General features: G+C 52.9%; 1 protein-coding gene across 13 annotated transcripts in view; it reads right to left on the reverse strand.

The window, feature by feature from the left end:
• LOC100772374 (nephrocystin-4) overlaps nucleotides 1–17,399 on the reverse strand; it is a 91,361-nt gene that overhangs the window by 55,812 nt on the left and 18,150 nt on the right. For 12 of the 13 annotated variants that reach the window (XR_004768086.1, XM_027398392.2, XM_035439355.1 and 9 more), the window contains exons 4-9: nucleotides 16,070–16,242; nucleotides 14,741–14,805; nucleotides 14,394–14,549; nucleotides 10,402–10,538; nucleotides 8,765–8,946; nucleotides 8,024–8,150 (exon numbers count right to left, since the gene is read on the reverse strand). Coding sequence is in view for 12 of the 13 variants with exons in the window: in XM_027398392.2 (XP_027254193.1) it covers nucleotides 8,024–8,150; nucleotides 8,765–8,946; nucleotides 10,402–10,538; nucleotides 14,394–14,549; nucleotides 14,741–14,805; nucleotides 16,070–16,242 (840 nt within the window). In the remaining variant the exon portion in view is untranslated. The remainder of the gene's footprint in view (nucleotides 1–8,023; nucleotides 8,151–8,764; nucleotides 8,947–10,401; nucleotides 10,539–14,393; nucleotides 14,550–14,740; nucleotides 14,806–16,069; nucleotides 16,243–17,399) is intronic. The other variant, XM_035439357.1, reaches the window with a different exon arrangement.

The raw sequence follows: 17,399 nt of genomic DNA on the forward strand, positions 1-17,399 counted from the left end.
GTCTGCTGTGGAACCGAAGGACCAGCAAAGCCACAGACAGAATTCTGGACACTGACCTCCAGTTGCCACAGCCCAGGGTCCCAGATGTGACTAGCATCGTGAGAGAGGAGCTCATCCGGGGTAGCCGCGCTACAGGGAAGCCAATGCCATGTGTGGTAAGAGTGGGAAACAGACCTGGGATGGAGCCAGAGACATGAGGGATGGAGACAGCAATGTGCTGGCAGAGCGGAGAGGAGAGGAGATGGACGCCGAGGGAGCTGAGGACTAGCCTGCAGGAGAAGGAATGGGCCTCTCCCAGAGGAACACACCTGCCACACCTGGCTGTGCCCTGTGGAACTGACTGAAGCTGTGGCTTCCAGAAGTGTGTGAATATAAACCCTGTCACTCTTAGACAGCAGCCCCACACAGTCCCTGAGGAGAGATGGGCTGAAGCCTCTCATTCCCTCGGGAGCTTTATCTCCTCAGATGTTTGCTGAGGGCTCTTTCCAGAAGCCGAGGTCACCATGTGTACTTCTGAGCATCAGCTGCTGGGCCCTTCTGCCCCACTGATAGAGACAAAGGTGACAGTGGCATCCTGTCTGGGTAGAGAGGGAGGAGCCACCCAGACAGTGCTCACACTTGCTGCCCCTGAGGCCAATTCCAGAGACTGGGATGAGCCCAGAGAGATGGAAGCCTTGATGTATGAGACCCCATCGACCCCCTGGCTGAACACAAATCAAATAGCCCCAACATCCATGGTGGACTGCCTCTGAAGGCTTCCTGCATCACTCCAATCACAGAGAGAAGACACGAAAGGTAAAGAAAGAGCTGTGCTGGGAGAAAGCTGTCAGTACAACCCTTGCCTAAGTTTGATCTCTAGAACCAATTTGAGGGAAAAAAAAAAAAAAAAAAGGTCCACAGGCAGGCGTGGTAGCCCATTCTTGTAATCCCAGGTCAGAGGAAGTGAGACACAGGGATCCCCAGATGCTTGCTGCCCTACCAGTCCCATCAGCTGCAGTTCCAAGCCAGCAAAACACACACACACCAAGTCGCAGCTAGCACCCAAGGAATGACAATCAAGGTGTTCTCTGCACACAAAGCAGAGTGACCTAAGTAGTTATCAAACCTTTGAGAGAGGTAACAAGAAAGCATGGCCACTATGGAGGCCACGGTTCAGACCCCAGCCTCAGCCCTGAGCAATCTGGCTCAAGGTGGGAGGAGAAGGCTCTGTCCTCTGCAGTCTAACTCATAGACCCACACCTAGAGGGCAGACGTGAAACCCAGACAACCAGTACGGGACGTGGAACCCAGGGCCCACCGCCTACCCACCTGGAAGATCACAAATGGATTCAGACAGCCTGAGTCCAGAGATCATCTCAGAATATGTATTCCCTGACAATCATCCAAGAGAACCTAAGTTCTGGGCCACTGAGGCAAACCTCACAAGGCTGAGACCCAAGGAGACCGGTCTTGGAAACAGGTAGTGGCAGCATCAACCTTCACCCCTCCTCCCTGCCAGCCCTCCAGCAAAGGGTCCCCAACCACGCAGTATCAATTTCACGCCACAACCTAGCTCAAATGAGAGGTGCAGTGAACTTGGTACTGCCACCTAATTCCCTTCACAGGCATCCACGGTGGCAAAGGAAGTCTAACAGCCCATAATTAAAGTCATCCGCTCTCCCATGTATGGACCCTGGCACACAAGGTGTCACTTAGACTCGTGGTGATCATTTATTTGGCCATGTTTTCTGCTCATTCAACTAAGTACAGTCGTTATCTTTAGTTATATACATGAGCCATGAAAGCAAGTTCCACCTCCTACAACAGCCCTCCTGATTGGCTAACGGGCTAGCAAAACTCCGCCTCCTCTGTCAGCCTGTTGGGGCTGAAAGAAGCAAGAGAGGCTGCCCTGGTTGCAGAAGTGACTGTGAGGTGGGCCAGTGGGGCCGCCACCTGTGAAGACTGAGTCAGGCCCAGAAGCTGCATAAACACCAGAAGCCAGCTGCATGGGCAGCACTGGGCCCTGGCTTCTGCTTCCCTTCGAGAGGCTGTCCTGCCTGTTCCTGCTCCCTCTTCCTCTCCCTCTCCAATGAGGCCCTGCGGGCGAGCACCCCCTCCTGGGGTGCTAGCCCAATATAGGGCCTGATGGAAGATGTCCTTCTGTATGTATGTTTCTCTTATTGGTTGAGGAATAAAACACAGGGGGCTGGAGAAATGGCTCAGAGGTTAAGAGCTCTGCCTGTTCTTCCAGAGGTCCTGAGTTCAATTCCCAGAAACCACACAGTGGCTCACAACCATCTATAATGAGATCTGGCTCCCTCTTCTGGCCTGCAGGCAAACATGCAGACAGAACACTGTATACATAATAAATAAATCTTAAAAACAAACAAACAAACAAACAAACACTGTTTGGCCAATAGAGGCAGGAAGACAGGCCGGAGTAGGAGACAAGGAGAATTCTGAGAAAAGGTAGGCAGAGAGAGACTGTAAAAAGACGCTATGTAGCTGTCAAAGCAATAACAGGTCTGGGCATTCTCCTGTAAGCCAAGACCACGTGGAAATATATAGATTTATAGAAATGGGTTAATAATTAAGATAGATCTAGCCAGTAAGACGCCCTAGCCATTGGCTAACAGTTTAGTAATTAGTATAAGTCTTTGTGTGCTTATTTGGAGCTAAAGTGGCAGCGGGATCTGGCCAGCAAAGAAACTCCAGCAACAAGGACCTGCTGGGGCAGCACCCTGAGGACAAGAACTTCATCCCTGGTACCTGAAACCAGTCCACAGGAGGCAGGAGCAGGAAGCCATCTCAGGCGGGGGTTGTAGGAGATGGGAACTCTCACTCAGGTGTCACCTGAGTGTTACCGCTGAACAGGAAGTGAAGCAGGAGAGAAGAGAACAAGGCTGAAGAGAAGGCAGGCGGACGCATAGAGAAACTCGCACATGTGTGCGCGCACACACAAGGCGGGCGGCAGGCAAAAGAGCCACGAGTAAGCAGGTGTGGAATATCGTTACAGGAGGGTTTGATCTGAAACAGGAAGGTGTCACCGCGGGGCCCCGGGTACCAGCGGCTCCGCTCCACTCCTCCAGACGCAGAGTCTAACTTAGGGAAAGGTGCTGCACGGAAGCCGGCCACGTGTTCAAGACCGTGACTATCCACACAAGCAGCGCTGCAGCTGCGTTAGGTGTAAAGGACAGAAAATACGTACACACAACGGCATGGAAAGCAAACCACCTGTGAGTAAATCTAGTAGGAAGCAGCCAAAATTCCCATCTGAAAGTATAAAAAGTCAAAAAAATACAAGAACAGTGGCTGTGGAGATGGTTGCTGTAGAGGCAAGAGAACAGGGGTTCAGATCCCCAGAAACCACAAAAATAGGGGTGGATGTGGAGGCCTGTCTTCAGAAGGCGGGGACGGATCCCAGGAGCAGGCTGGCTAGCTAGATACTGGTGAGTGCGCTGGCTAGTTTTATGTCAGCTTGCCACAAGCTAGAGTCATCTGAGGGAAGGAGACCTCAATGGAGAAAATGACTCCTTAGGGTCAGGCTGGAGGCAAGCCCATAGGGCATTTTCTCCATTAGTAACAGATGTGGGGGTGGGGCCAGCCCATTGTGGGCGGGGCCACCCTGGGCCTTTGTTTCTGGGTTCTGTAAGAAAGCAGGCTGAGGAACCCACAATGAGCAAGCAAGGAAGCAGCAGCCCTCTGTGGCCTCTGCATCAGCTCCTGCCTCCAGGTTCCGGCCCTGTTGGAGTTCCTGCTCTGACTTCCTGCTCTGATGATGAACAGTGATGTGGAAGTGTGAGCTCAATAAACCCTTTTTTCTCCAGGTTGCTTTGGTCACCGTGTTTCATCACAGCAATAGGAACCCTAAGACAGCAAGCTCCAGGCTTGCTTGAGAAACCCTGCCTGCCTCGAAGGATAAAATACTCAAGGAAGACTCCAGACACAATCTCAGGCCCCATACTCAGGAGCACACATCTGTCAACATACACACACGAAAGCACATCACACATCACACACACACACACAGACACACACATCACACACACACACACACACACAGAGTTTTACTACAATGCCTGGCACAATGTGTTTCCGTGCACACACAGAGTTTTACTACAATGCCTGGCACAACGTGTTTCCGTGGTTCCACAGACCATGGTCTTCCATGGTCACCTGCGTGACTCCCAGTTCCAGGGGTCCTTGGCTCTTTCTGAATCCAGCGAGATATGATGCTCTCAAAGGAAGCAGGGTTTGGGAAAGTCACATTGGGAGGGTGGACACAGGCTGCAAAGGTGCTCTCTGCAGACTTACATTCTGAGCAGTGAGGGACAGAGAAGAAAGATGCCCTCAGACGGGTCCCTGGAGCAGGGTGAGGGAGTGGAGTCAACCAAAGGTAAGAGTCCTTCAGCTGCTGACAAGCAGGAAATCAAATTGGCTTCTTCTAAAAGCCCAGGCCCATCACAGAAGGACCTCTGGGGCCTCTGGGGCAGTCCCTGGCTACACATCTCATCTCACATAAAAGAGGAGAAGAAATGTGAGCTCTGTGTTTAGCAAAGACTCAGATTCAACAGGGCAGAGGAGGCAGGCAGCTCTGGTACCCAGGGCTCCATTCTGGCCCCGGGTGGAGGCCACTTCCCCTGTTACCTGGATGAAAATAACAACAATGGGGTAGGGGGATGTAGATGTAGAGAGGTTAGTGCTCCTGGGCTCTCAGCCTGTGGATGAGCAGGGCCCACCCAGCACCGGGGCCCCAGGCTGCAATGAGAGGCCAGAGGCAGAGGCCTCAGCCATAGGCTCAAACCAAACCCCAGTTAAGTCTGAGATGCTTAACTGCAATTGTCAATGCAATTGTCAACATGGTTGGATTAAGGAGCACCTGGTGGTGACAGGCAGATGGATCAGCAGGTAAGGACACTTGCAGCCCTACTCTGATAACCTGAGCGTGGTCCCCAGGACCTCCATTGTGAAAGGACAGAACCAACTCCCAAAGCTGTTCTCTGACCTCCACACACGTACACACGCACGTGCGCGCGTGTATACACACACACACACACACACACACACACACACACACACACACACACAATTACAAATGAAATTAAAAAGATACCTGTGGCCTTGAAATCAAATAGATACCCGTGACAAACTTTTCCAAATGGATTAACTGGCAATGAGGAGACCCGCTCTGAATGTGGGCAGCACAGGCCCATGGACTCAGGGGTCCAGACTGGATTAAAAAAGGGGGGGAAGGCAGCTGACTGCACATACAGCCTCCCCCCACCCCAACCCCAGCTCCCTGGCCCATCAATGCGAGTGAGTGGTCTCACACTCCTGAAGCCATCCTGGCAAGCCACTGCCAACACAATGCCTTTTCCACCATGCTGGGTTCCCTCAAATCAGAGGTCAACCATCACTTCCTCCCCACCAGGTATTCTGTTCCTGCTGCAAAAGTAATACAAAGTTGACAACACCAAGGCTACAAAGGTCACCCAAGAGATGGCCCTGCCTACAAACCAGCACCACACATGGTGAGCACTGAAGTCTCTGTTAAACCAAAGAACATTGGTAAATACATAAATAACAAGTCAGGACTTAACTTCTTAGGGATTGGAAGAGAGGACTATCTTGTCAACATTTTCCCTCCTACAAGCCTAGGGAAGCAGTTACCTTGAAAGAACACACAACAGGAGGCTCTGCCAGCAAAGTCTATAGCTGGGACCTCACCCCACTCCCAGGCTTTAGGGAGTGTGCGCCATCATTCAGGCAGTTGGCAAACGTTCTGGGAACCATGGCTGCACACATTAACAACTTTGCAAAGAGGCAGCTCCATGGAGACTGTCAAGTTACACCATCCCCTGAGTCCTGACAAGGAAGCAGTCTCCCTGGACACTGCCTCTTGGGCAACTCACAGTCCAATTTATCCCCAAAGACAAAATACAGTGACAAGGCGTCAGTTGCTATGGCTAAAGAGTGAGACAGCAATGGGTGTGACTCCCAGTTTGTTTGTTTGTTTGTTTGTTTGTTTGTTTGTTTGTTAATAATGAGCAAGTGCTTGAGGCTGGGAATGAAATGGATCCAACTTTCAGCCGGTGCTCTCTCTGACCCAGGCGGTCCCTCTCCTGTCCAGAGGGGCTATTTGAAGATTCACTCTTCACAAAAGGGGACTGCGGCTCTGAAGCACAATGCCAGAAACCTGGCACACAGGACAAGCAAACACAGCAAAGCCACCATGGGAATATGTCCACCAAATGTCGAGAAAACAGGAGTGGGGGGGGCACAGCGCCTGGCTTGGGTGAGGACACTAGAGAAAGGTGGTGCTTTCAATGACCACAGGAAAGAGATGAGAAGTGTCCATCCAGGCTGACCCTTCCGTGCAGTGGTGGCAGCCATGGTGAGGAGCTGAGCCCATCTTTGGGGATGGCTGCCAGCTATGTACAGAAATGACAAAAGGATTACATGTGCTCTCAAGGAATCTGGGAGGAAGAACAGATGAGACCCAGAGTGGTACACACAAAGCTGGTGATGGGAACACAAGGATCACCACATGCTGGTCTGCACCCCTGTCTGTGTGTCAGTTTTCCATGTATGTATGTATGTATGTATGTATGTACGTATGTATGTATGTATATTCAGAGGGTAGGGAGATGGCTCCAGAGAGGAAGCGTTTGCTGAGCAAGCATAAGGACAGGAGCTTGCATCCCCAGGAGCCATGAAAAAGCACCGGCAGGCATGGTGACACCGGTTATCCCAGCCCCTAGGAGGCAGAGACAGATGATCCCAGGGCAGGCTTGCTGGTTAGGTCAGCCAGGATTGCTGAGCTCTGGGTTCAGTGAAAGACTACTAGATAAGTAAAATGGAGATCGATCAAGAAAGACTCCTGTCGTAAACGTCAGGCCTCCTCGCCTGTGCTCGCAGACACGCGCACACCCCTGGATACTCATACATCCATAAGAGCAAAGAAAAGGAAGCAAGGAGTCCACATCGGATGAGTAACTGAAGAAGACACGTCCAAAGGCAGCTGTGGGGCTGCGCTGCAGGGCGCCATGTGACCCTCCTTGGCCAGTAGAGCCTGTGGACAAGGCTATGCCGTGGGTAGGCCTTATGTAGCCCAGGTTGGCCAGAAACTTGTAAACAGCTGAAGAAGGCCCTGAGTACCTGCTCCCCCTGCCTTTGCCTCCTAAGTGCTAAGGTCACACTGGGCAAGGCACCTGCTGCCTAGAGCACCCCACGGTCCGGTTCTCCCATGGCCCACCCATGATGCTCCACACCCATGTGCATCTGCACAGCACATTTTAGGTAAAACACCTGGTGATAAACAAGGCAGCAGGTGATAAACTGTCCACTAAAGTGACCAAGACTTGAGGCTGACCTCAGGAAGGCCTGTGTGAGGGCCAGGACTGCAGCAGCAAGGACCAAGAGCACAGAGGGCAAGTGGGCTCCAACCCCGCCCCCTGCCCTGGACTCAACTCGCTTCCTCACAAGACTGGCCCACAAGGAAGGCCCTTGTCACCATGGCCCGTCAGCCTTCCTTTGCTTCAGCTGTTAAATGATCCAGTCTTTTCCAAACAGAAACTGAATCTTATGGACAGTGTGATCTGTTTCCCAGGGACGGAGCCCACATGTAAGCTGTTTCCCCACTGCACTGTTCTCTACCAAAACTACAAATTCTTACTCTTAATTATGATGTAGATGCATGGGACATTCACTATAAAAAGCCGTTTATCACTCACGCAGACTCAAGCTTTACTACACTTAATAGCAAATGAAAAATACAGTAAAATGGCCTCATTTCTCAAGATAATTACCGGTTCAATAATTATGAATTAAAGCCGTTATGATGCATGAAGCTTCCTGAGCCGTGTCCTACCATTGCAGAACAACCGATCCCCACGAAGACTATGATAGCAGAACGAGACTGTTCCCTAGCCCCACGGGCCGCGCTGTTACCAAGGCTTTTACTGCAGAAGAGACACTGGTGCCCACCAGGTCCCCCCTCAGCACAAAGCTAACAGCATGACAGGGGATACAAAGGGACACTCACACTGCTGTCCGCCCCTGACGGACTGCTGAACACGTACTCCAGCTGGAAGACGATGGCAAAAGCTGGGTGACTGACCATCTCCGGGAGTCGCAAGCGGCTTCTCAAAACTAGAGCCTGGTTTCCAGAGCTGGTCGGAAACACAAACCAAGAGGTGTTGGAACACGGGCTCCTGTCCCACCTGGGTCCCCTCCCCACAGTGAGCAGCAGCAGTCCAGGGACTACAGGACACAGTGGGTCCGCTCTGTTCAGCCTACAGTGTCCACTGTGTTCACCACTAAGCAACACTTCCAGACTTGCAGAGAGAGCCTGCAAGGGAGACAGTCAAGTCACTGAGAGTGGCCACAGAGGTGTGGGAGGATCCTTCCAGCACTGAGCCCCAGTGTGACAGCTGACCTCTGCACACCCTACAGTGATGTCTGCACGGGGCATGGCGCGTGGGATTCAACACAGAGTAGGACGTGAAGCTTTTGGAAAAGAAACCCCAGGGCCCATCCAGGAGGGGTGCAAGGGGCTTCTAAAGCTCTAGGCCCAAAGTTGTCACAGCAAAACAAGGGCTTTTCCTAAGTGTCTAACCCTGATATTTTGCCTGATAAGTGTGGCAGAAAGGGAAGAGGTGATGGGGGCACCCTCAGGGCAAGCCCCCACGGCATGGAACAGAGGTGATGGGGGCACCCTCAGGGCAGCCCCCACTGCATGCTCTGCATCTTTATTTCACCCAGGCCCCCTGACACGGGGAGATACCTGCTCTTAGAAGAGGCGCTGATTCTCCTGCTGAAGCTGGCCGAGCGCGTCAAGGCCACATCCATCTCGGGTACGAGCACAACCACCTGTGGCCGGTGCACGAAGCCCAGGCCGTTGTGGACACAGACGTGCAGGCGCCTCTCCAGGACCTCTAGGGTGCCTCCATCCAGCAGGCCGACCCCCTACAAGAGACATGGGATACAGAGAAAGAGTCCTGCATGGCTAGGGAGGGAGTGGCCAGAGGAGACTGGGTGGGCCAAGGGGGGGTCTACAAAACTCCCAGGAGGAGTGGCACTGAGTGTAAACGAGCCCACTCAAAGGGTAGACGCAGGACAGTGGTGACCCCTGGCCATAAGGCACACCAGGTATGTTAGGTATTTCCCCAGGCAGCATACACTGAAACACAGACAGCTCAGCTAACAATTCTCAAGACACAGCAACCTCGAATGCATGGGCCTCCGATCCTCTGAAGCCTGGGAGCCACCCCCCTCCCTGAGATGAGCATCTCGATGATGGAGAGGGACCCAGGGGCAGGACACACCCAGGTTCTACTCTGTCCTTCGGTAGGAAGCGGGGTGGGAAGAGGATACAGGCTCAGGCAACAAATCATAAGCTGACAGACATGGAGTCTGCCCCAAAGCCATGGCTGGACACCGCAGACCTCCATCTTAGTGAGAAAGGCAGTACAGGCCCTAACAAATGGACAGATGTCCCTCCCAGCTTATCAAGAAACCCATGGCCCCTAGCAGACGGGTGTCACTCCTGGCTTCCCTGTTTATAAAATTACAAGATTGTTACTAGTTGATCTTGACTTTTTTTTTTTTTTTTTGAGGCAGGGTTTCACTGTGTAGCTTTGAAGCCTATCCTGGCACTTGCTCTGTAGACCAGGCTGGCCTCGAACTCACAGAGATCCGCCTGCCTCTGCCTCCCGAGTGCTGGGATTAAAGTGTGCACCACCAACACCCGTCGAACTTTTGTTTTTCACTGCCCGTTAATCAAGGGGAGTGGGCCAAATCTCAGCCGGTTAGTCTTTGGTTAACAAAAATAAAACAGTGGAGATATGTGAAAAGGACAGCAAGGCAGTAAGAATCCCCCCACACGCACACAGTATCTGTGAGACTGTGTCAAGCCTGACAGAGCTGTTCTTATCCCTTCATCCCTCAACCTGATATGCAAAGAAGGCAGCAGGAACTGCTCTTGACCCTATTCTCAGCCCTGTGCTTCCCTACCGTATGGAACAGAGCCAATGAGTCCCCCCATCCATATATACACCTCATTAATATCTAATTAACAATAATAGTTAAAAACAAAATGGAACCAATGGAGTCATCCATTTGAACGGCTTACGTCAAACACTGTTAACACATGTCTCATGGTGCGGTGAACAAACAGCTCATCTTTATGGAGCACATGATCCCAAGAGGGGACGAGGGGACAGAGGACATCCCTGAACAAAGAAGAGGGTCAGCTGCGCGTCCCCCCCCCCAGGTAGATGTGGGAGAAAGTAAAACTATGAGCTCTGGAGAGGCCCGACCCGGGTAAAGGCCACGCTCAGATCCACAGGGAGGAATCCCGGGACGTGAGCAGGGCACCGGCTCTGCTCAGGCTAAGCTGCAGCAGGGGAGACGCTGAGATACCTCCCGGAAGTGGTCGCTGATGAGCAGTTCCAGAAGCTCCTCCTCAAACTTCTCCAGGGAGGGGTACAGGGTGAAGAAGATGTCATCTAAGTGCCACGTGGTGGGCTTCTGGAAGCGAGGCTTCCGCAGGGCATCCCCTGGAGTGGGAGGAGAGAGCTCAGGTTATCCTCGCGGGGAAGCGGAGGCCACACACCAGGGTCCCATCAGTCTCAGGCACAGTGATCGGGACCTGCAGGCAAGAGCTGCTCAGACAGCGCCTCAGAACCTCTGCGGGGCAAGGTGGACTCAGCCAGGCTCACCCAGCCTCTGCTCCCTCCAGCTTCTGTCACTTGCGGCTGCAGCAGGACCACGCCAGCTCTACTGCTCACCTGCGCCGAGCCCTCAGAAGGAGGCAGCCAACCCCTTCTCACAGCCCTGCGGCACCTGCGCTTCCTCCCCGCCAATCCCGCCTGCACTTGTGCCTTTAGATAGAAGGCTGTGGGGGTCTTGGGAACCAGTTTCAAAGGCCAGCCTAGACGCCCTCCTGCTGGGAGGAGGGATGGGTGGAGGAGAGAGGTGGACAGAGACAAGCTAACACTTGGTGCTGAGGAAACCATCGGAAGAGCACTGTGGCCTCCCGCTAGAAGGTCAGCGGAGTGGGGCAAACTTCCGTGTCAGCTCCACCAAGGGCTCCACCGAGACAACGGCACGCCGCCTCACGGCAACACGGGTGCATCGGATGCCGCCAAACCTTCTAGTGGGAAATGTTGATGAAGGTGCATTCATGTGCTGGTGTGCACACGGGTACACTACATGTGTATACACGCGTGTGTGCATCTGTCTGCACCTGTGTAAGCGTGCATACGTGTTTTGATGGGGATCAACCCAGTGTCTCATCTGTGTCGACAAACACTATCACTAAGCTGTACCCAGCAATATCTGGGTGAGCATCAGGTGCCACCCTGACTTGGGGGCCTCCCTACACTGCAGCAATCACTGTCCTCAATGGATCCCCTGGGCAGTGAGGTGCTACTCTGGCCCTAGGACCCTGATAACAGAGACAGTGAGGCTGCCGTGTGGCGGCTCCTTGCAAAGCTTCTAGGAAGATGAGGGTTAGGGTTAGGGATAGAGGCACGTCCAGCTCTCAGGCGACTCCAAGCAGAAGGTTACTGCAAAACAGGGCCAGATAATAACAGGAGAGAGAAGGGGAAGGAGGGAAGCTGGAACCAGAAAAGAGGGATGTGAGAGATGTACCAGAGGCCTCTTCCTGCGACTCCCTACTCTCCTCTCTACTCAGCAGACGACCACGTTCTGCAAGTTAATTAATTACATTCACAGAGGCTCAGGCAGGGAAGTTCTCCGAGCAGCCTCAGCACTCCTTAGGGACAGCGTCCTTCTCACCACAGGCTGGCAAGCAGTGGCCCACTCGGACCCTGATTACAGAGCACGCCACAGAGGCACGTGACTCCACAACAGGCAGGAAGGACCCACACAAGCGTCACTGTCGGAACAGGCTACATTCTGGACTGTGCAGCTGGTGAGAGACGACGCCTACTCCTTCTACACTGAGCCCCCCTGGCAGCTGTGACACCAATGGGACCATTCACAGTGCTGTCTACCAGATTCCCGGGTGTCAGGACACTCTGGGCACCCACACACACACCCTCATTCCCTAAGGGCCCCAGGGCCACTGTCCATTTGACATTTCGGAAGGACTGGCTAGCAATGCCCAGCTCCTATCGTTTGCTGTCCCTGTCACTGGACAGAGAAAGTGCTACTGTGCCTCGTGCCACTACCCAGCTAAGGGCACAGAGGGAGTGCCCACCTTCTCACGGTGCTGACCCCGACTCTGCATCTGTATTATCTGCTGATCCAGAAACAGGAAGGGAACTGGGCATCCTCCTTGCCCTCTCAGGGCTTACACTGCCTCGGGCAGATGGTGGGTCAGCTCCATGCCATGGGACACTCCAATGCTCAACAATCAGGCACAATCATGAAAGACAAGCAGCCCGCCTGGCTTTGCACAGGCTTTGGTGCAAGCAGGGGAAAGCCATGGTGGGGAATGACAGACTGCCCAGGACACACAGTGAGAAGAGAAACCAAGCTCAAGCAGGGTACAAGGGAGGCAGAGTGGGGATGGGGGAAGAGAGGGCCACACCAGAGGCTACACCCTAAAGGCCAGCAGCACAGGCAGGCAGACCCACAGGCCAGTTGTAAGAAACACAGAGCCCAGTGAAGAGCTGAGCAGAGACGCTGCAGCCGTTACAGGAGCCTCTCTATCACTCTGCCAGACCACCTGGTAACCAGAGCAGGCCAGCCCATAGGAGAAGGGCAGGGTCTGGCCAAAACCTCCACTCACTTACGAGGGCAGGGACTGAAATGAGGGAGGGCTCAAGAACTGAGCTCAGAATGGACCCCGACTCTCCTTGTGGCCCTGGACCAGCTCCCCCATTCTCAGCAGTTCAGTTCTTTAGCTCTGCATGAGCAGACAGCATCCCCCCCCAAACCCCGCACCAAGACACACACACACACACACACACACACACACACACACATACACACACACACAGCAGTGGGGAGCCAAGTTCCCATAGAAGACCCTCCTGTGCAAGCCACCCCAGGGACCCACTGTGAATGTCCCATCAGCACACACCCCTCCTCTGCTCCTGGGAAGGACACATGTATGTAGACATACGACAAAGATCAAAACAGCCAATCCCAGAGGACTACTGTCAATCAGCAAGAGATTACGGGCCACGGAAATCTCTGGTGGCTCACCAGGGGCCATCCCCAACGGCCGGTGGTCTTGACCAAGTCCTCAAGTAAGCGGGAAGGGTATCCTGTGTCACCTTACCCGAGAATCTTCACTGTGTTTGCAAGCACATGCCAGGCATGATGGAAAAATAGTGTGAGCCACAGTTTGAGAGCCGAAAAGCCATTTCAGTGAACGGGTGGTTGTTACATAGAGAATTTAAAAGCAGGGAGCATACTGGATGCACTGAACCCCTTCCAGGGCCGAGCAAGCCAACCAGCTTGTCACCAGCATGGCTGTGACAGAAGAGAGACCCACATTTGCTATGGCTAGAGCCCTCCCTGAGAGCAAATCTATAGTGTCCCCTCTCTACAAGCTGCTTAAGCAACACAGCGAAGGCAACAGTGGGAGACGGCCAGTTCTTTTGGAGGGATCATCCTAGGGCCACACACGCAACCTTACATGGTAACAACACAAGAGAAAGCAGGGAGCTGCTGGGGAGCAGACATGGTGGCAGAGCCTGCTACTCCAGGAAGGGGCCTGAGCTGGACAGGAAGTATGGTCCCATGGCCAAACCCATCAGGGGCCCAGCTCGGCACATAGGCAAGGAAGATGACCCCAAGCACAAAAGCCACAGTGGCAGGGAATAGAACCTTCTAGAACTGACATAAAGGACTAAGGAGGCTGGGCAGGTTTGGGAATCCCTGTGGAGAAACCATCTCTGGGCCATGTCTTTGGACTCTGCAGGCTCTGGAGCCAAGTGCCTGAGTCTCAAGTGTGGCTCTGCTGCCACGCTGCTCCCCAGCCTTCAGGGGGCCAACGCTGGAGGGAGAGCAGCAAAGATGCTGACAGTGGCTTTCTCTGCAGGGTCAAGCGTGGACGGGAGAATGTTTAGTCTTTCCTGAGTTTACTGAATAAGGATGTGGCTGTGGCTTCAAATCTTTACAATATAAAGATGTCAACGCCCATGAACAACCCACATAAAATGCTCACAGTGCTCAACTTTCTTACATGTATTTCAGTGCGACCAAGAAGTATCACGGCAACACCACTGATACTGCAACCCAGGAGGGAGGGAGGGATCCAGTGGCAGCGTGGGACTCAGTGACGGGTGTCGCTGTCACCTCCTCTCCCACCACACCATCAGGCCACACTGCTGAGCTACTAGGGGACACGTGGGCAGCCCAACCACCTTCACCCGTCAGGATGAACCCAGGTCCTCCGAGGTTTGAGGCAGTGGCGAGATCCAAGGGCAGCTTACCCATGTCCCCGTGAGGAGGTAGGAGGCCAGGGATCAGCTGGAGACCAGACACCAGGAGATTCTCGGGGAGCAGGTGGAAGGCTGGCTCCAGAGGTGGGTGTGGCTTCAGGGTGTACTGTAGGCTACAGTTCTCCATCAGTGTCATGTGCTTGCTCTCTGGGGGGAGGAGCACCAGACATGGGCTAAAACAGAGACTATTTCCAGTCAAACAGCTAAAACCCAGAAATTTAGAACAAACGCATTGAGTAGAGGGCTTGTTTTCCTAAGGAATGACATCAGGCGAGGTGGGCAGTGCTCAGGAAAGTCAGGAGCTCAAGATGAACGCCAAGACCGGGCTAGGCTCTTACGTTCTATGGGATCCTGGAGAAGTGGGTGCAGAAGGGCTCTGGGGGTGCCATGATACAGCCTCAACCTGAAAGACAGAACCAGGAAACCATGTCAACCGCACATATCTCATGACCAGGACAGTTCCTGGGACCAGGCTCCCAGAGCCTCTTAAATGTTGCTGGTCACATCTGCTGCAGAAACAGAGGTGGCTGAGGGCAGCACCAGCCCTGTCATGATAAAGACACCCCACAGACCTGCAGCCCAAGGAACAAGAAGCCAGAAAATGGACTGGAAAGATGGCTAATAGTTAACGGCACTCGCTGCTCTTTCCAGAGAGACTGGGTTCCATTCCCAGCACCCATGTGGGGAGGCTCATGACCACCTGTAACTCTAGCTCCAAGGGATGTGACACCCTCTTCTGGCCTCCAAAGGTGCAAGCATGAACACACACACACACACACACACACACACACACACACACACACACACACACACACTAATAATAATAATAAATAATAATAATAATAATAATAATGTTTTAAGCTACTAAACAACAGAAATAGCCAGACTGAGAAGTCCCAGGAAGACAGTATCCAGCCCCCTTCCTGGAGCCGCGTATTCACCCAAGCATGGCATCCCCAAGCATGTGTCTGGCAATGTCTGCAGGGTATAGCTAGTTAACACGCTGAGCAGAAACTGCTCCTGGCATCTGCTGATGGAGGTCAGGGACACTGCCACAGGATGGCTCCACAGAGAAGAATGACCAGGCCTGAGTGAGCAGCTCCAACACCAAGAAACTCAGGTCTAGAGGTGTGAACTTGAATCCTAGCCGGAAGGATTCCACAGAGCTTATCTGTCTCAGGTGTCCAGTTTCTGAACAGCCTGGTGTGCAGCAGGCACTCGACTGTCACCTGCTGAATGGTGACTACTACATAGTTAACATCACACAGCTGCCTCTCGTGCACAGGTGAGTGGGTAAGACTGCCTAAAATCCCACATAGATCAGATCAGACCTTGGGCCCGTGTATATACCACATCCAACCCAACACCCACCCAAAGTTGTTTCTCACTCATAGACAAGAACAACACTTTGCTAACTTAAAATTAGCACCAGACACACATGTGTGTTGTACAGACATTCTTGCAAACATAAAATAAAAAATAATTAAATCGAGAAAGAGAGGGGAGGAGGAGGAGGAGGGGGAGGAGGAGGAGGAGGAAGAAGAAGAGGAGGAGGAAGAAGAAGAGGAGGAGGAGGAGGAGGAAGAAGAGGAGGAGGAGGAGGAAGAAGAGGAGGAGGAGGAGGAAGAGGAGGAGGAGGAGGAGGAAGAGGAGGAGGAGGAGGGTACCGTTTGTCCTGGGCAGCAGAGGTCGGAGACTCTGGTTTATTGCCAAAGATGCGAAGAATTCCAAAGCCACAGGACAGCACCTGCAGGGCGCCGTCCCTCTTCCTGCCTTCAGCAACCACTTCTACCACAGCCACGATGTTCGGGTGGTTCAAGGTCGTGTGGAAATAGAACGGCTGCGAGAGAGAAAGCAGAGGCGACTGAGGGCGCTGACAGCAGGCGAGGTGCAGCAAGAGCGAGAGGATCAGATGCTCACAGGCTGGGGCGGCGCAAGCTGAGAAGTGGAGTCCACACCCCAGAACCCCTCGGGAACGCCAGGAGAGCACAGCGGGGATCCCCAGGCAAGCTGGCCAGCAAGATGAGCCCTGTCAGTGAGCTCTGGGTTTGGCTGAGGGACTCTGCCTCAGAGAGTAAGGTGAAAGAAGTCATTTCCTCGTTCAGTTCAACGTACTTGTTTGGGGTTCAAACTGATTAAGTCACACTCCCCAAATCAACCTAAGGCTGCCAAATGCACTCACACACATATGTACAACCACACAAACATGTGTACACACATATGCCTATGATACTACAAAACACACACACACCACCCAAACACACACACACCACCCAAACACACACACACACACCACCCAAACACACACACACAAAACACACACACACCACCCAAACACACACAAAACACACACACACACACCACCCAAACACACACACACACCACCCAAACACACACAAAACACACACACCACCCAAACACACACACACAAAACACACACACACACAAAACACACACACACACACCACCCAAACACACACACACACACACACACAAAACACACACACACCACCCAAACACACACAAAACACACACACCACCCAAACACACACACACACACACAAAACACACACACACACACACCACCCAAACACACACAAAACACACAACCACCCAAACACACACACACACACACCATCCAAGCACACACACACAAAACAAATACACACCACCCAAACACACACCACACACACACACACACACACACACACACACACACACACACACACACACACACTACTGCTGGGCACAGTCAACTCCAGACTCAGCCAACACACAGCATAGAAACCTGGGCCACTGCCTGGCATGCTCACTCTCAGACCACCTGATGTGTTTGTTTTATGAAGTCCCATCCAAACTAAGTGTGCTTCAACCAAGAACTCTTAACCTACTTGGAACTAAGACAGGATCCACAGCTCACAGCCAGGACCTTTTACAGTGAAAATCGCCTGAGATCTGGTGGGGGTTGGAGAGGGGGATTTAGGACTTCAGTAACAC

Source organism: Cricetulus griseus, chromosome 2, assembly GCF_003668045.3.
Source record: "Cricetulus griseus strain 17A/GY chromosome 2, alternate assembly CriGri-PICRH-1.0, whole genome shotgun sequence".
NCBI lineage: Eukaryota > Metazoa > Chordata > Mammalia > Rodentia > Cricetidae > Cricetulus > Cricetulus griseus.